At 37.5% G+C, this 20,353-nt stretch overlaps 1 protein-coding gene across 8 annotated transcripts in view; it reads right to left on the bottom strand.

The window, feature by feature from the left end:
* TAB3 (TGF-beta activated kinase 1 (MAP3K7) binding protein 3) overlaps positions 1 to 20,353 on the bottom strand; it is a 62,903-nt gene that overhangs the window by 29,367 nt on the left and 13,183 nt on the right. For 7 of the 8 annotated variants that reach the window (XR_012515726.1, XR_012515725.1, XM_074391896.1 and 4 more), the window contains exons 2-5: positions 14,795 to 14,892; positions 10,680 to 10,764; positions 10,328 to 10,431; positions 2,211 to 2,402 (exon numbers count right to left, since the gene is read on the bottom strand). Coding sequence is in view for 5 of the 8 variants with exons in the window: in XM_074391896.1 (XP_074247997.1) it covers positions 2,211 to 2,312 (102 nt within the window). In the remaining 3 variants the exon portion in view is untranslated. Of the gene's footprint in view, positions 1 to 2,210; positions 2,403 to 10,327; positions 10,432 to 10,679; positions 10,765 to 14,794; positions 14,893 to 20,353 lie in introns of those variants that run through there. The other variant, XM_074391898.1, reaches the window with a different exon arrangement.

Consider the following 20,353-nt stretch of genomic DNA (forward strand, 5'->3'; position numbering starts at 1 on the left):
TTGAAAATCGTTTTGACCAAGGAAGAGACGATATTAAAAGCAAATTTTGAGCCAAAGGATTCAAACTGATTGCTAACTAGAAATGTGTCACTGACAGATAGCTGAAGGAAAAATATGGAAGGGGAAATAAAGTATTCTTTAATTTTTTTTTAGACCTATGGATTAGGGTAAAACAAACTAGAGATTTCTGTTTGAAATCTAAGGTAGTCATGGACACTTTACCATTTGATATTTTTATTAATAACCCTGAAATTTCATGTTCTCCACACTGAGTTAGATGGCCTACTTAGTATTGTCACAAAAAGGATCCAAATTCAAAATGATATAAAGTTGGATCTGTCAGCATGTCTCTAGTGACAAGTTGAGTAAATTTTCCTATGAAGGAAAATTAAAAACCACAAAAACAAGACATTAAAGTATTATTTTTACAGAAGTATTGTAAAAAGAAAACTATTAGAATAGATTCTAATGTCACATCTGAACTGTTAAATGTCTTAAAAGAAAAATGAGGATAAAAAAGGTATCAAACAGTAAGAATAAAGAAATCAAAATTGTTTAGTTGGATACAGAGGTAAGAATTTTTAAGACATATAATGAACACTTTTGAAAGGAATGAGGCAAAAAGCATCATATTCCCCATCCTAAATTGAGGATGATACCCCACAGAGAGGCTCTAAAGTTTGTGCATTAAATACAGACTACAGAGCCTCGTACATTTTAATGTGAATAAAGCAGCTTTCCAGAGCCAGTAGGTGGTAAGTCTCCATACCAATATATTAATCCCAAAGGAAGAAAAAAGTGAAAGACTTAGGACAGTGTAATTATCAACAAATGTTCACTGAGCTGAATTTAAAGTTCTATTCCTTCAGTTTAGTTAAATGGTTATGAAAAATGCAGGCAATAAAGGGCTAAATAAAATAAAGCAAGGTTAGGGCTAGGTGAGGCCCTAGGATACGTAAGGAAGGTGATTATCAGGAAGTGATTTAAACTAAAAGTCTCACCCTTACTTGATTTCACTTTGGTGGGAAGTATCTTTCTCTACCAGAAACCAAAATGGGACTAAAGTAAAGAGCTGAGATTCAGGCTGGGAATGTGTGTTAGAAAAAGCAAAGGCAAGCTGTAAACACAAAGAACATTAAGCCTGAAGATCTAGACTGGTAAAGGGCTTGCAAACAAAGGAAGCACCTCTGTTACCACCATTGTTCTATGACTCTTTATTTGTAATTAACCTCACCTGTATATAGTTTTAGGTTATATCCTGAGCTGCTCACACTGCCATAAGGTAGAGTTTGAACATGAGTACTGACTGTGTGTGTGAGGAAGACCAGTGGGCACAGTAGAAGTACTGCTGCCCAAACTTAAGCAAATAGGTAAGTGCCATAACCCAAAACACGGTAAGATCCTGTGAAGGATGACATAAAACACAACCAGGGGACAGTGAGACAGGAAGATGGGAGGAGTGGTGGAACACGGGGACGGGACGACATGGGGAGTGGTAGGCCTGCTTCTCTGTTGTCTCCTGAGTAGGAAAGACTCATTCTATCTTAGCGATGAGATTTAATTCAATGTAAGACACACAAGAAGACAAAGGGAATGTGATTGAACTAAATAAAGTGGGCTTACATTGAAAATTAGGTATCAGAAATGATTTAGCATTAGAAAAACAGAGAGGGAGTGGATTATCTACAGACTTAAAAATAGGCTCAAAAGTGTATAGTCTAAGAAGTTAAAATGGTAAAATCTGAGATTCAAAATTCAACTCTAAGGACTTAGGGACTGATGGTACAACCCCAAAAGTTCAAAAAGTGAAACATAAAGAGAATCTGTTTTTCTTTTTGCTACATGCCTTTACTCTCTTCTCCAATCTGTGGTTCTCAATGGTGGGAGATTTTGCCTTCCATAAGACATTTGGCAATGTCTAAAGAAATCATCAGTTGTCACAACTGCAGGGATGCTATTGGTATTTACTGGGCAGAGGCCACGGATGCTACTAAACATTCTACAATGCACAAGGTAGACTCCCACAACAGAGAATTATCCAGGCTAGACTGTGAAGAGTGTCAACGTTGAGGGGAAATCCTGCTCTAAATGTTCCCCCTGACCACACATACACATGAGAAAACATAACTGAGTTCTAATTACATCATACATCACCAGCTCTAATAGGAAAAACTAGAACTTAATATCACAATCACTGGTAGATAACTTACCTGTAACATGCACTGAGACACCACACCCTCTGGAATTTCAGGGAAACGCTGTCGAAGATCATGGAGAACCTGAATATCAAGCTGTGGGCTGCTTTGCGCCATGCCAGAGCTAATGTTGACCAAGTTTCTCTCAGGAAATGGATGTTAACCAGCCTTCCAAAAGCAATGATCTTCTAGCACCACAGTCATTTTCTATTAAAAAAAAATTAAAGTATGGTTAAGTCTAGTTACATATTTTACTTTATTCCTATGTCAGTATTGGTGGCATCTCCTCTAAGGAGGCTTCCACTGACACTCCCGATCTTAGTCCTGCTGCCTTGCCTCTCCCCTCCACATATGCTGGCTAGAGGACCCTCCACTATGCTGCCAGAGCAGGCTGTGCTTAGCCTCACAGGAACACTAAACACACTATACTGAAACCATCTATGCACCTAAAGGTCTCGCCTATTAACAACAACAACAACAAAAAACCTGGAATAGCTCATTATTACAGACAAGAAGTACTCAAGAAGTGATGGGAACATATCATAAGGACCTGGAAATTAACTTGAAGAGGTGCACTCACTGGCTACATTTGCAACATTTGAACACCAAAATAATAAGACAGCAATGAGTTATAAGCCTGCAGAAAAGAGGGAGCTGTGTGTCCGTATCAATGAAAGCTAAATACATACATACAAAAATGGGGAGAAGTGAAATCCTTGCATACAGTAAAATCCATTTGGTAAACATGCGGGAGTGCTGCAGCCATCATAGTATAGACTGCTTCAAGCAAATATCACCAATGGATGCTAAATCCTGGGGAAAATATGGATGAAGAGTAGGAAATATACAGTTTTATAAGTGTGTACCCAAAGCTTATTCCAAAGAGGAAAAATTTAACTATGTAGTGGACAAACTGAACAACATCTTGACTGGCTGATCAAAATGAACATCACCAATGAGGGCCAGATAGACTGCATAGGCCTCCAGATGTGACACCCTGAGAAGAACATATCATTTTATAGCATTACAGTCAGGAATGCATAACCTGGAACTAATCATGAGGAAATAGAACATTTCTCATTTTGGGTTTTTCTATTTAAAAAGAGGGGAAAAAGAAATGTCATCTTTAAAAATGTCAATGTCGCTTTAAGACAAAGGTTTGAAAAATGTCCCAGGTTAAAAGAGATAGAGCTATGAAAACTAAATCTTGTACCTGATCCTAGACTGGATCCTATACAAAAAGGGAAAACTGTTATAAAATAAATTAGTGGATCCATTGACCAAAGTGAAACATTCATGGTAGATTAGAAGTATTCTATCAATGTGAAATGTATTGAATTTCCTGTTTTCTGAATTAATAACTGTACTGTGGTTACATACAAGAATATTCCTATTTTTAGGTATTAGACAATGAAGCATTCAGTGGTAAAGGGCATGCAACCTACTCTCAAATAGTTTAGAAAAAAATATATATGTACAAGTGTATACGTAAAAATGTGTGTACATGCACACATACGTGTGTGCACAGAAAGAACTATAAAGCAAACATGAAAATGTTAACAACAGGTGAATCTGGGTAAAGGGTATACAGTATTCTTTCTCCTATTTTTATTCTCATAATTCCCGTCAGTTTAAAATTATTTCCAAATAAAAAGTGAAAATAAAATGAAAACAAAAACGGGCTAAACAGACAAAAGCCTGTAGCTCTATTCAAGGTCTGTGCCTTAATTCACCACTGCATTTCCAGAGCCCAGTTCCATGTCTACTCAAGTATCTGTTACATGATGAATCAATTTCACTATACTAAACCAATCTACCTAATAAGATAGATTTGGGTAAAACACTATTCATATTCAAAGAAAAATATACAGACAAATCTTTTAGATGAATCTTGTCCCCCATCTCTTGCCATCCCCTACCCAGCAATTATCAGGATAGTGGAATCACCTATATAGGGCAATTTGTGAATGCTTAGGGAAAAAAATTGGTTTAGGCTACTAAATCAATGGGTACATTTTTCCAGTTTGTCCCTTTTGAAAATCCCAAATCTGAAATACTAAGAGATTTTACTAGATTAACAATCTAGGATTTAATTTAAAATGTAAATTATTTCAAAGTCCTTTGTGTTAATTTTCTGAAATGGGGTTTGAATTATCTATCTTTTTGATCAAAATGAACATTTTCCATTTTCACAGTAAAGCAATTTATAATTTGCACTGGCCAAAGGAACCCTAGCTAGATGTATAATCTTTACCAAGTCACTGAAGCTCTAAGGCAGCACTGTCCAGTAAAAATATGATGTGAGTCATATGTACCATTTTAAATGTTCTAGTGGCCAACTTAAAAAGAAACAGGTGGCCGGGCGCGGTGGCTCAAGCCTGTAATCCCAGCACTTTGGGAGGCCGAGGCGGGTGGATCACAAGGTCGAGAGATCGAGACCATCCTGGTCAACATGGTGAAACCTCGTCTCTACTAAAAATACAAAAAAAAAAATTAGCTGGGCATGGTGGCACGTGCCTGTAATCCCAGCTACTCAGGAGGCTGAGGCAGGAGAATTGCCTGAACCCAGGAGGCGGAGGTTGCGGTGAGCCGAGATAGCGCCATTGCACTCCAGCCTGGGTAACAAGAGCGAAACTCCGTCTCAAAAAAAAAAAAAACAAAAACAAAACAAACAAACAAACAAAAAAAAACAGGTGAAATTAATTGTAATATTTAACTCATGTCAAAAATACTATCTTAAATAATTTTAGTCTACATAAAATCATTATTATTTTATACATTTCTTTTCAAATGATATATTTGAAATCCAGTGTTTATTTTATACTTACAGCACATATTAATTCACACTGGTCCTATTTCCAGTGCTCAGTAGCCACCTGTAGTTTGTGGCTACTTTACTGGACAGTACAGCTCTAAGGCTTTAGGATTTTCATTTAAATTATAGGCAAAAACCTACAACTCTTAAATTCCTTAATTCATCTTCTTTGAGGGTATACAATCAAGTAGGCACAGGGCCTAGCACAGGCTAGGTGTTCAATAAATATTTATTAGGAGAAATGGCAGAAAAAAGGAATTCATTGATATTAATGGTAGGGATGACCTTAACTAAGCAAATCTGCTTATATTTACAGAAATAACAGTTTTCCTAAAAGGAAGTGATCCCAATATTTGAGGTGCTAAACCACTTTCAGAACACTTCATGGTTATTTAATCAAATATTCAAAAAAGAGCTTCTGAAGCACCCAAACGCTTAACTCCAGCTTTCCCAGGGGCTTCAAAAAATGGTTTTATTCACTTCCCAATCTTAATTACAAGCCTTTAAAATACAAGGACAATACCACTGTCTTTTTTGTGAGAGAGAAGAAAAGGCAAGAAGGATCAAAACAAGGACAGACAGGTTTCAGGTGTCAAAAGCATAGGCTCCATATACTTCAGAGATCTTGAAAGCGGCCAGCTCTCAGCTAGCTTTGTTAGAGCCTTCAGAAACCTCAGATGCTACTGAATTCAAGGTTACCATTAAGTTTATCACTATTATTAGCTACCATTCATTAAGGGCTAATAATATCCCCTCAAAGGTAGTTATGATTATCTCCATTTGAGAAACAAGAAAATGAACTCAAAGAATGAACATATGGCAGAATCGTCACTCAAATCCACGCCTGCCTTCTCCAAAGTCCGTGTTCTTTCCACTAATGTCACTAGTAGATATCAGAGACATTCCTCATGATGAGCACCTTTCTTTGATTGGGTAAGGAGCAAACCCTCATTAAGTTTATCATTCAAATAGGGAGATAAAGGTGTGTGGTGAGGTGGAGTACTGAGAGGGAAGGAAAAAAACTCTTGTACAAGTAAGTTAGCTGCTTAAACACACAAGAAGAAAATGGCTTTTTAAAAGATGGTTATAAATACTTGCCTTTGAAAAAACATGTTAAAGCATCTTTCAAATGGAAGCCAACAGCTTACAAAAATGGCTACCATCTGAAAAGATGATTAATAGTAGACTGACTTTTCACAACAAATAGGAATCTCAACTGGTAAAAACATATCCTCCTCAAGAGATTATGTGTAAATCTTAATAGTAGTCAGCACTCTGCCCTGGACAAACATTCACTCACATAAGCACTAACTGATATGGATAATCATTTAGTATTTCACAGTAATATACTCTCAAACTTAATTTTTTGATAACTATATCATGTTAAAAAAACTTATTTTAAAAAAGCAATTTCCATTTTGCTCACTGGGAGGCTTTCTTTTTACAAACAGAAAATATTCCACCCAATATATTAAGTCAGCGATCCAGTTTGGATGACTGTCCCCTCCAAATCTCATGTTGAAATGTGATTCCCAGTGTTGGAGGTAGGGCTTGATGGGAGGTGACTGGATGATAGAAGCAGATCCCTTGTGAATGATTTAGCACCATCCCCTTGGTGACAGGTGAGTCCTTGTTCCGTTCACTCAAGATCTGATTGTTTAAAAATCTAGAACCTCTCCCCTACCTGCCTTGCTCCCATTCTCGCCATGGAACATGCCTGCTTCTGCTTCACCATCTGCCATGACTGTAAGCTTCCTGAGGCTCTCACCAGAAGCTGAGCAGATACTGGTGCTATGCTTATACACCCTGTAGAATCCTGAGCCAATTAAACCTCTTTTCTTTATAAATTACACTGCCTTGGCTATTTCTTTACAGTGACAAAAGAATGGCCTAATATAGTCAGTTTCCTTTAAAAATACTTAAAGTTTTACAGTATTGTACTGTATTTTTGTATTTAATCCCATAAAAAACAAATAAAATGAAAACACTGTCATATAGTGTCATATTATAGATATGGCTACCATGCAGATCAAAGCATATATTCTTGTCCATACATATCAATGTAGGCAACAACTACTAAGCAAAATACACACTGACTTTGTTTCTTAACATTATAATGGGCTGCTATTTTTTAAACAGTAAGTGCTGAATGCTGATTTGTCACTTTAAAACCAGACAGAGAACTCAAACAGTACCTAAGCTGCACAGGCTAGGCTCAGGCATGACCCAACTCCTGGGACACCCTTGAAACACCCCCACTAAAGTCCAGATGGTCACAGCTGTGGATTATGGAGCTGTGTAGGCAGTAACCCTAGATGAAGAAAGAAGAAATACTAAAGGCATAAACCCTATGATCATCACACAGTTCAGGGGCCACATGAACCAAGAGATTCTGCAGAGTTTTATGCCTTTATTGCATGTCAGCTTTGTGAAGATTATTTTCTTAAAGGCAAGACAGACTATGGGGCCCGGATTCTATGCTTAGCAGTGGAATCAGAGGCTTCCTTCAGTGGTGCAGCTACCTTGCTAATTCAAGACTGCTGCTAACACAAAGCACAGTGGTTTCTGTTCCTGAAAAAGCAGTTGCTAGGATTTCTCCCAACAGAATTGCTCCTCCCAATCAGAGAGGAAGCTCCACCAGAGCTCTGCTCTAATGCCACAATTCCCCACACTCTAGAAAATGATGTCGACATCTAGTGCTTTGTTTCCACAGTTTTTTTCTGAGCTCAGCAAATAAACAGAGAGGGTGGTGCCATTATGGCCCACAGTGTTTTACCTCTGTCAGAATTTTAGGTCACTTCCTAAAACAACTGTATCAGAGGTTGCAAACCAATGGTCTGTGGGATGAATTCAGCCCACAGATCTGCCTGGTTTGGACACAGCATTTTTTTTTTTTTTTTAAGTGAAGCTACATTTAAAACTGGGAGACTTCACATAAAAATTTACATGTCTAGCTTTTCTCTGAAAAATCACATGATCTAGCAACTGCAGGCAACAACTGGCTGAAGCTAAAGTACCACTCCCCTTTTAGAAAGGACAGTTTGCCTAGTTCCTATACTCCCTAGCTGGTTCCAAACACTGTAGCCTGGCCTTGCTTCACTCCTCCAGATACCTGCTGGGTTTGTGACACCTGAAATGTGTTCTGCAGAGAGGTTTAAAGATACAATGGTAAGTATCAGTCTACTCTAGTGCGTCTCAATGGCATACTATCGATACAGTAATTTGGGGCACAGTAATTCCTTGTCATACAAGACTATCCCAGGCAATGAAAAACTGAGATGATGATAAAACTAAAAATCCTCCTCCAAATCCATAACCCCATTCTACCCTTGAGAAAACTATCTGACACATCCCAACTGAGTGACAGCATCCTGGCCCCTCCCACAAAATCTCAGTAGCACCCCCAGGTGCCCTGTAGAGAGCCAATACTTTCTTGGGCTGACAGCCACTGCTAGCATATTAAGGTAGTACGGTGAGTGAGCATTTCCCAGGTTTGAAGAAAAGTTAGCATTGTCTTGAGAGGACTTTTAGGATTACAAAATAAAAGAATCATTAATTTTTCTGGTTGGTCTGACCCAGTAATAATTGTTGAACAAAACCAAGTATGTATACTAGTATAAAGCTTTCAAACTTTCATCCCTTTTTTGCTGCTTTTGAGGTTTTGATTTTAGATTATATTTATTGAGCTACATCTGTGCACCAAGTACTGTGCTAAGTGCTTTACCTCATTTATTCCCCAAAATATTCCCATGAGAGAGGTAATATTATCGTCCACATTTTACAAATAAGGAAACTTGAAGTTCAGACAGTGCAAATAATTTGCCTGTGGTTACACAGTCAACCAGGAGCAAAGTTAGGATACAGATTTAAGGCTACGCTCTTAACCATTATTCTTCTGTACAGCTGGCTACCTGGTAAGACTCTGATGGTGTCATAACTCTTAACAACAGTTTAAAGCAAACCTTGCTTTTAAAACAGAAGAGTTTCGGTACTAGAGTGTGAATTCTTCAAGTTAAACAGTAACAAAAAGTGGCCGATATTCAGGCATAACAAATGATCTTTTACTGGCAGAGATAAAGAGTTCTATTTTCAGAATTTTTCATGCATGTATGTAACAGTGGTCGAGATAACAAGGTTGAGAGAGGAATACGATAGTTATTATTTCCTCTAAATAAGCCTTCTAAATAACTTATAAAACAGTCATCCTATAGGACTTTTATTACAATAGAAGCCATTTTGAAGCAGTCACATATTCATTGCATCTATCTCATATTCTGTTATATTCTCAAGAGATATACTATGGAACCGAAATAATATTTCTATTAAAATAATCCTCAAAAACATTTTCAATTTAAATATGGCCTCCAGAAACAGTATATTCATATTTAATTTAAACTTAACACCCCCCCCACCCAGGAATATGCTTGTCAGCTGCCACATAAAACTTGTACATGAAAATATTTATACATAAAAATACTTATAAATATTTATAAATATACAAAGACTACATACACAGAAATTTCAGCTGAGAGGACGTACAGGCTACAATATCCCAGTAACAATGAGCACACCCAGCACCGAGATCTTAATTTCTAATTGTATTCTCTGTTTAATAAAGGGAACCAAGGCCCTGTGGAGAAATGGATGATTCTAGAACTGCAGCAGTGAATAAATAGGATGAGCTTGGAGCATCTTGTAGTACCAGAAAGCAAGGAAGTACTAAAAAAGCAAAATCTCAAGATGATGAGGACATAATCGAAATGACACAGGAGCCAACTGAAGGAGTTCCCAATGGTCAAACCTGGAAAAATTTGAACACCAAAATATATAAAGCAGTACTGTATTATGACACAAAGTATAAAATAAATATCCATGAACCCATACTGATATTAAAAAAGACTGGATAAATGAATGAATGATAAATAAATGAGGGGTGGGGGGAGCCTCTCATGCAGAAAAATCCCAAACAATTTACATAGATAATTCACCTCAAGAAGGTGGAGCATAACCTCCCACCTCTTAAGTGTGGACTGCACACAGTGACTTCTCTCCAGAGAGCACAATACAGGAAGGGGGTGTTTAAAAAAAAAAAAAGATTACAGTGAAGAAACCTGACAAACTCCTTCTCAGCCAGGTGATCAAGGTCAACATCAACAGTGACAAGTCATATTGATAGTATGGAGTGTTGATATGATGTAATGAGAATGTGAGAATGGCACTTTATCTTTGTGGTCTTTCTCCTCAAAATCCATAACCCCATTCTACCCATGAGAAAAGTATCTGACAGATCCCAATTGAGTGACAGTCTACAAAATACCTGATCAGTATTCCTCAAAAACAAAAGTCTGAGAAATTGTCACAGCCAAGAGGAGCCTAAGGAGACATAACAACCAACTGTGATAGGGTTGCCTGGATGGAATCCTGAAAGAGAAAAAAACATGTTCAGTAAAAGTTAAGAAAATCTGAATAAAGTATGGACTTCAGATAATAATTTTTCAATATTGGTTCACTAACTGTAACAAATGTACTGTGCTAATGTAAGCTGTTACTAACAGGGGAAACTGAGTGCAGGGTATATAGGGACTCCCTGTACCATCTTCTCAATTTTTCTGTAAAACTAAAACTGTTCTAAAAAATAGTTACTTAAAATTAGAAAAAAAAAAATATACCTCAAGATGGTTTATCAACCCTGGCACAGAAATTGTATTCACATCTCCAGCTCTGAAAGCAACTTCTTTTCAGTAGTCTAGAAATCTGAGAAAATGAAAAGATGGTTATCCTTTTGCTAACTTCTCAACTCAATATGGAAAATAACAAAAACTAGTAGACTTCTGGTGCCTCAAAGCAACAGCAGACAGGATGCTAGACCACACTTTCAGGGTAGGTTGGCTCTTTCCCAAGGATCCTTACAAGCTGAATCTTCTTTTCTTTTAGGTCAAAAATATCTTCTACAGTAACTAAATTCTACATTATCCCACAGAAGAGAGCAGAAGTTCACAAAGAAAAACAAGTCCACTGCTTATTTTCTTAAGTCAACACCTGGTTCTGACTTAGCATCCTGAGCCTCCATTCTATTTAGAAAAGAGATGATTAAACCCAGGCCTATGAAGCATGAATATAATTTTTTTTCTTGAGACAGGCTACAGTACAGTGGCAAACTCACGGCCCACTGCAGCCTTGACCCCCACCAGGTCAAGTGATCCTCCCATCTCAGCCTCCCAAGTAGCTGGGACTACAGGTGTACACTACAAAACTGGCTAATTTTTGTATCTTTCGTAGAGACAGGGTTTTGTCATACTGCCCAAGCTGGTCTCAAATTCCTGGGCTCAAGCAATCTGCTCACCTGGGCCTCCCAAAGTGTTGGGATTACAGGTGTGAGCCACCACGCCTGGACTGTATGATTTTTAATTATACAGCATAAAGTGTATATAACTTTTTGAAAAATGCTGCCTATTATAAACCCTGAAACCCTGTGTCTGTTCCGTGTCTCTGCCTATTATAAACCCTCTCTCTCTCTCTCTCTCTCTCTCTCTCTATATATATATATATATATATATATACACACACACACACACACATATACGTAAAAATATATATAAACAGATTGTTGTGTATATATGTATTGCTATATATATATATATATATATATATAGAGAGAGAGAGAGAGAGAGAGAGAGAGAGAAAAGTAACCTTATTCACTTATTTTAACAGATGAGCACTCTCTCATTCCATCATTTAGAAATTATCTGCATTCTCAATAAATCTAGTAATTGAATGTTAACATTATCATTTTATGGCATATATTGGCTTTTATCAGAGCTATCATACACACAAGTTTCTAATTGATTTCCTGAGTAAACTTCATTTTACAACTACAGTAGAACTAAAATAACATACCCTGTTGATATCATATATACTTAGCAGTTTCCCAAACTTCTTATTTTTTAATTTCTCAGTTACTTTGATTATCAAAACAAATGAACTTCGAGTATGAGCAGCATGAAAGCTGTTTCTACCATGTGTAATATTTTTATCTACTTTCTGATACACAATGCAAAATCCACCCCACTTTTTTTTTTTTGAGATGGAGTCTCACTTGGTCACTGAGGCTGGAGTGCAATGGCGCGATCTCGGCTCACTGCAACCTCTGCCTCCCAGGTTCAAGCGATTCTCCTGCCTCAGCCTCCTGAGTAGCTGGGATTACAGGCATCCTCCATCATGCCCGGCTAATTTTTGTAAAGACAGGGTTTCACCACGTTGGCCAGGCTTAAACTCTTGACCTCAGGTGATCCACCCACCTTGACCTCCCAAAGTACTGGAATTACAGGCATGAGCCACTGCACCCGGACTTCTTGTTTGTTTGTTTTTTTGCCATCCCACATTTATGTAACCCCTTCCTAAGTGCCTATAAAATTTTCTTCCTTTCATAAATGCCTATAAAAGTCACTGTGTGTTGATTATCATTTTCAACACTTAATATAATGATTAACTGTTTATGCTCCTCTAGGATTTTCCACTGTAAATCTTGAGAACAAGAACCAAACATGCTCTTTTGGCTACAGTGCCTTGTACACACTAAATATTCAATATAACTGACAAAACATAGGCCTTTAAAATAACTAGAAATCTAATTTGCTCTGGTTAAGGTGTTTTAAGGTCTTGGTTGTGTCAATTCCTAAATGATGCTATTTTAAAAGAAAGACAGAATAACCTGTTGGTGACATATGGCAGAGGCAGATCATTTTATTACTTAAGGAGATTACTTAGAACAGTGTTTTTTAAACGGTGGGTTGTGACCTATTAATGAATTGTATAACAAATGTACTAGGTGATGACTATAATTTAAGGGGAAAAGAAAAAGAAATAACAGAAAATATCAAAGTGTTTCACACACACTAATGGCAAATACTAATTTAAAAACTTGTTTCAGGTATGTGTACATGTACTAGATCCCGATTAAAATTTATTTCTTACTGTGAGAAATACTGACTTCAAATATGGTGATATATTTTAGGTTATACAATGAAAGATAGTACTACTTTCCTTGTTACCTTTTTTTGAATAGATGGAAGCTTTCTGATTAAGAAGCAGAGTAGAGGTATAGGAGAAACCTCTGGATATGAAAGTTGAAATGGCTTAACTCTTCACGTTATGAATTTCTGTGTGACTTTCTCTGAAGTGCAGCCTAGATGTGCTCATGTAGCATCCTCACAATGCATAAAGGAGGCTCCTGCCTTCTAATATCTTTAAGAGATTCTTTAAAAAATGAATCGTCTCATTAACCCTGAAATCCAAGATCACAACTGTGGGAATTTCCTGGTGGAAGAGTTTGAAAGATTAACAGAAATGCCATTTTAATCATTTACTAAACAATTTCTAATCCATTGTCCATTCATTTAATAAAATCTAAGCTTGGTGATATAGAGGACCCATGTCCTTGTAGTGAGAGAAATACACTGGCAGTTATAACAGTGGGGTTGACTTCTATAATAAATAGTCAGAAAAAAAGAAACAATGAAGGTAGAACAAAGAGAAGGAGAGCTGAGGAAAGCTTCCAGAAAAGATGACATTTAAGCTGGATTACAAAAAAAAGAGTAGGTTTTTTGTTTAAAATAAAAACAGAATTATAAAGCTGGAAGAAACTCCACATCATCTAACCCAGTAGTTCCCAACTGGGGGTGATTTTGCCCTGCAAGGGACATTTGGCAATGTCTGAAGATATTTTTGTTGTCATACTGAGGAGACATGCTACTGATACCTGACAGAGTCCAGAGATGCTGCTAAACACCCTACAGTGCACAGGACAGCCCCAACAACAGAAAACCGTCCAGCCTAAGATGCCAATAGTCCCAAATCTGAAAAACTCTGTCAACCCAAATACAAACACTTCACACAAGATGGCAACCAAAGGCTGGAGGGATTTTAAAACTTCTTAAAAGCTAAGATTACTAAACAGGTGTCAAAACACCTTGCCTAAGTATTTAATTCACAGCACATATTCGTGTGTTATTATACTAGGAAATGGATGTTACAAAAGGTGGGAACATTTTCATAATGTGGAAAGATAAACTATCTAGAAATCACAGCTGAAACTGTTATGTAGTCTTTCCTGATAGAGATCTACCAATGGCGCAAAGTAAGAATTATGGTTACAAGACCACTAAAAAAATTATACCCTTTTTTGTTCATAACATTGTATTTACCATCTGCTCAATTTAATTATGCAACATGGATTTGAGAATAAGAAAAATTGCAAAAACTAGGAAGTTGGGAAGATTTGTACATCCGACATATCTAGTTATTCCTTGGGGTAGATCTTTCAATCTCCACCAGCTCCAGTGCTAGGGATCTGGCACCTGAGTGGGATTAGCCTCTTTTATTCAAAATAAACTGCTAAATTACCCTTCTACTTTCAGGTGAGGTTTCTAATAGCAAATGAATTGTCCAAAGAACTTGGACAATTGTTAACTCCCACTAGTTGCAGCAGCAGTAGTAGCAGTAGTAGCAGTAGTAGTAGTAGTAGTAGTAGTAGCAGTAGTAGCAGTAGCAGGAGTAGTAGTAGTAGTACTAAGAGTACTAGTAGTAGCAATAGCAGTAGCAGCTGCTGCTTCTTAGGGTCCTGATTTAGGGCCTAAAGCCAAATGCATGAAATCACCTGGACATCTTTTATTTTGTCATCCTTGCTCTTAAATGCACAAAGGACAAAGAAATATAAATGGAGGGAGGGTGTAAACATGTTAACAGTATTATATATTCATTTTCAAAAAAGGAATATAATCCTTACCTCCAATTTTTCAATTGGTGAAAATTCAACTAAGATAACTCGTCCAGTTTGACACACTGCAATTCACGGTCAAAAACTTGAAGGCTGAAGACAGTGTCCTAAAAAATAAAAGGCTAATGAACTAAGATTCAAACTGTGAAAGGTTTAAATACAACAGTGTGAGCAAGTGATATAGTATATGAATAAAAGGTCATGAAAAAGCAGGAAGCCATTTTACTACATGAAATTTTAGTGAATGAAATTTATGTTTAATTGATATATAAGAGAAAGTTTTCCTGACTGCCTGAGCCACCCTGCTCCTCTTCTCTCATCACCTCTAGTGCCTAAGACAGAGCTTTACAATAGCAGAGGAGATGAACAATGCTTTCCTGAGATTTCAGCTTCAGAGAAAGCTAGCAAGAGGAGCTTTAGCTGCATCCCTGGAAAACCATCAGCAGTTCCTGCAGCTTCCCAAGATGTACTAGTCATTAAAATTTAATGAATTTGATTGCAAAACTGTGCTGAGGCCCTTTTAGGGCCATAGGTCTTTAAAATTTAAAGGACTCCGTGGTGAGTCTGATTTAGTCTTTGGTAGAGAAATTTTAAAAATTCCCCCACCCCAAGCAAGCACCACACCAGCACTGCAAGTCCACAACAATGAAGAGAGTATATAATCTTTTCTTCTGTTGTTTTTTTTTTCTCCCTGCTATCCTACCTTTTCCTCAATAGGATTAAAGCTGCTCACTCAGGATTGGAAGATCTTCCCCCATGACCCAACCCGCAAAAATCACTAATCTAACATTCAGGAATAGCTTTAATTTTCTTTTATGTCTCCATTATTAAGGACAATTATAGGCATACCCATATTTAGACTGCATTCTAGCCCGGACAATAAAGCAATACCCCCATTCTCTCTCCCTCTTCCTCTTTCTCTTTCTTCCTCTTTATTCTTTTTCTTATTATAAAAAAAAATAACTGAAATAAAGAAGGGAAAGTTATTTATAATTTCTGGAAGAAGGAAGAAAATCACTTTATCATAAGCCTTAGTAAAATAATAAGAGTTTTAGTTAAAGAAGAAACTAGTCTTTGGTTACCCAATTGGGGATTTTAACAACTCAATAAATTACTACATATTTTAGGTTAACCAAATAGCTCTTGTGAATGAGAAAACAGTTCATTTATATAGAAATATTTCAGCTAATAACAGCAGAAGTGACCAAATTAGAACAATCACAATTTTGCAACCTTTAATTACATAACTAGTTCATGCATTGGTAATCAATGGATGGTAAAAGCGCTAGGTGAAAGGTTGGGCTTCACAAAGGGATCAAGCTGTCACCACTTGAACCCTCTGATGAATCTTCACAAAACTTAAGGTGAAATGACCAGACAATATGTGCCTCCAGATGTGTTGTAGTATGAAGTGACCACAAGCACTCTTACCCACCCCTCCAAAAAATATATTTTCTGAACCTAATTAAGCATATAGATCTAATTTCCAGTCCACATGAAATACAGAGGATAAAGAAAAAAGTTAAACAATACCTCACCAGAATGGGCTATTCTGAGCATGAAAAAAAAGCAGACAGGACTGTTATAAATTATAAGAGAATTAAGAGATTTAAGGGGATAAACAAATACAATGAGCAGATCCTGTTACAAACAAACCAATTATCCAAAAAAAAAAGAATTTTTTTTAGACAATTAGGGAAACCTGAGGATGGACTAAGTACAAGTGACCCTTCAACAGCACAGGTTTGAATTATGTTGGGTCTACTAACGTGGATTTTTTTCAATTAAAAAAAATTACATCAAGTGTGCCCGCCTCTCCTTCCACCTCTTCCCCCTTTTTCTGCCTCTGCCACGCCTGAGACAGCAAGACCAATCCCTCCTCTTTCTCCTCCTCCTCAGCTTCCTCAATGTGAAGATGACAATGATGAAGACCTTTATGATGATACACTTTACTTAATGAGTAGTAAATACACTTTTCTTTGATTTTAACATTTTCTTTTTTCTAGCTTACTTTATTATAACAATACAGTATTTAATATATGTAACATATAAAATATGTATTAATTGTTTATGTTACTGATAAGGCTTCTGGTCAACAGTAGGCTATTAGTAGTTAAGTCTTTGGGGAGTCAAAAGTTGCACATGGGCTGGACACAGTAGCTCCCACCTGTAATCCCAGCACTCTGGGAGGGCAAGGCAGGAGGATCCCTTGATCCTAGGAGTTCAAGACTAGCCTGGGCAACATGGGGAGACCCTATTTCTACAAAACAATATAAAAAAGTAGTCAGGTGTGGTAGTGTATGCTCATGGTCCCAGCTACTCAGGAGGCTGAGGTGGAAGGATCACTTGAGCCCAGGGGATTGAGGCTGCAGTAAGCCATGATCATGCCACTGCACTCCAGCCTGGGGGACAGAGTGAAACCCTGTCTCCAAAAAAAAAAAAAAAAAAAAACAAAAACAAACCAGTCACGTGGATTTTTGACTCTGCAGGCAGTCAGCACTCTGGCTTTGTTCATGGGTCAACTATACTGTATATGCTATTAAAAATTCTTTTTTGTTGTTGTTGAGACAGAGTCTCACTCTATTGCCAACCTGGATTGTAGTGGCATGATCTTGGCTCACTGCAACCTCTGCCTCCCAGGTTCAAGCAATTCTTCTGCTTCAGCCTCCAGAGTAGCTGAGACTACAGGCAGGCGTCATCACGCCTAGTTAATTTTTTTTTTTTTTTTTTTTGTATTTTCAGTAGAGACAGGGTTTCACCATATTGGCTAGGCTAGTCTTGAACTCCTGACCTCATGATCTGCCTGCCTCAGACTCCCAAAATGCTGGGATTACAGACGTGAGCCACTGTGCCCAGCCAATAATTCTTCTTAAAAGTGCTGTATAATAACATTGTAGCTACGTAAGAAAATGTGTTGTTTTAGAGATGTTAAATTATTGAGGAATGAAATTATGTCTTGGCTATGCTTTAAATTCTTGGAAAAAAGAGGGGTAAGGAGATGAAACTAGTATGGCAAAACATACACAACTGTAGCATCATAGGTTCACTGAACTTTTCATTTGTGTACATTTAGAAATGTTCATATAAAATGTTCAAATGTCAAGTACCTATAAATAAACAAGGGCATTTGACATTCACAGGCGTAATATAAGATAATTGTTCAAGGCTATCATTACAAGTGAGTAGCAAGGATGTTGCTGGATGCTGAAAACAATGATTTGAAAATGAGATATGAGGGGCATTCAGAAGCAGAATCACTACTAGAAGTATAGGAGCATTGACTCTGTTGCTAGGAAAGAAGTACAAGGCAGATAAGTTTTCTGTCCTTCTTAAGTTTCAGAAGGATAAAGTAAACAGGTAAGCAACACTGCTAAGATTTCATCAAGAGTGACCGGAGAAGCAACAAAGGAAGCCCTGAGTGCCAAGAAAGATGGCAAACAAACTGGAAAGCAAAGATGCATTTCTTTTAGAACTGAAAAAACTGAGGCATGTCTGAGGGAAAGGGACAGTATGTGAAGGGATGAGAAAGGACCAATGCACAGCAAACTTTCTAACAGGGCAGAGAGGTTAGTAAATTCCAGAGTTGGTGGTACCATGTTCTAGAAATGGGGTGGAAGGCGGTAAGGATGGGATATGGAGTAATCTCCCAATTATCTCAATCTTCAGGATACGAGTCATGGGGTCGGGATATTATATGACTTACAGAAAGGAGAAAGTATAACATGATAAAACTGGGAAGTCAGTGAGCATCTGTAAGCAAGAGTTACCTGGCCATTATAGCTGAAACACAATGTTGTAATAGTAATAGACAAAGAACATATGCCATTCACCAGGTGTGGGACTACAGACAAATTACTTAATCTCTTAGGCCCTGTTTCCTAATACTTTGCTTAATATCACACCTAACTATCACATACTCACCTTGCAAGGCTGCTGTGGGTTATTAATTTACATAGAAGGAAAAAGTTTGTAAAAGCACAATGTTCATTTATTAGGTTGTTTGAGGGTTCTCATTTGGCAGAAATCTAGGAATCTCAGCAGAAGTGCCTTTTTTTTTCTATTTCACAAGGGCAGCTATATATTATACCTACATATAGATATACTAAGACAGAAGTTGTGATTGCAAAAGTGTAACTAGTCAAGTATTCTTTTCCATGAGAGGAAAAAACTTTAGTAGATATTATGCATCCTAATTTCAATAGCAATTAAGAGGGATTTCATATTTCGAGTCACTCCAGACGTAGCTGAAATTTAAATACAATAAACCTGTCCATTGTCAAGGTCTAGCAACGGACCAAGGTTGAAGAGACTTAAAATATTGCTGAGTATTTAGGAAACACTTTACTTATATTTACATGCATACAATGTAATCTTTCAATTAAACATGTATATAATTATACATGTGAGTACAGCTATATAAAACAAAGCTTAAACAGAACTAGAGCCGAGTCTGAAGTCTTACAGAAAATGACAGTCTTTGCTATTTCTAAGTAAATCCTGCCCATAGAGAGCAAACAAAACACCTCCCTATCTGAAGACAAGTAATAGGGTTGGTCAAAATATTAGAAATGGCTTTCTTAATTAAGTGTTAAAGAGCTAAAACAGAATAACCAAAGGGAAAATCCTCTTCACCCACTTTGGGGTTGGGACCCTGAAAGGCTACACCTTAGAAATAAGGCTGAACCACAATGAATCAGTTCATACAATGAAGGCTATGTGGCCTTGAGTCATCTGGTTGCCCCAGGAAGGTCTCCAAAGCTGAAGTTTGATTAAGCAACTCTGGATTTTCTGGATTCCCTCAAGCATATGTACACACACACACACACACACACACACACACACACACACACACACTCTTTCTCTCTCTCTCTCTCTTTCTCCCCCCCCCCACCCCGCCCCTTTCTGAAAAACTATCATCCTTGGTCTCAGATGATTTTTCAAATACAATGCCAAGCATGCAATTAAAGACAATCAGGCACATGAAGAGAAAAGATAAGTTGACCAGAATACACTCAGAAGGACTCCAAGCATTGGAATTATCAGACATGGATTTCAAATTACGTTCAAGGCTTGCTATGTTCAAGGAGATGAATGCCAAACTTAAAAATCTCAGCAACGACCTAGAAATCATAAAAAGTGACAGCAGAATTTTGGTGTTTTTGAGACCGGGTCTCGCTCTGTCACCCAGGCTGGAGTGCAGTGGCGTGTTCAAGGCTCACTACACCCTTGACCTCTGGGGCTCGGGTTATCTTCCCACCTCAGCCTCCTGGGTAACTAAGACTACAGGCATGCACGAGCACGCCCAGCTAATTTTTGTATTTTTTGTAGAGATGGGGTTTTGCCATGATACTCGGGCTACAGAGCAGATTTTTAAAAGAAGCAAAGAATACTGAGAAATGCAAAAATTGAAATTAAGAATTCAGTAAACAAGTCTAACAGCCAATCGACACAGTTGAGAGAGTGAACCAAAGATAGGGAGAGGGGGAAATTAAAAGCTCAGATTGAAGAGAGAATAAGAAACATGGAAGATACAGTAAGAAGGTCTAATATCCAAGAGTTAATCAGAAT

The sequence above is a fragment of the Saimiri boliviensis genome, chromosome X (assembly GCF_048565385.1).
Source record: "Saimiri boliviensis isolate mSaiBol1 chromosome X, mSaiBol1.pri, whole genome shotgun sequence".
NCBI lineage: Eukaryota > Metazoa > Chordata > Mammalia > Primates > Cebidae > Saimiri > Saimiri boliviensis.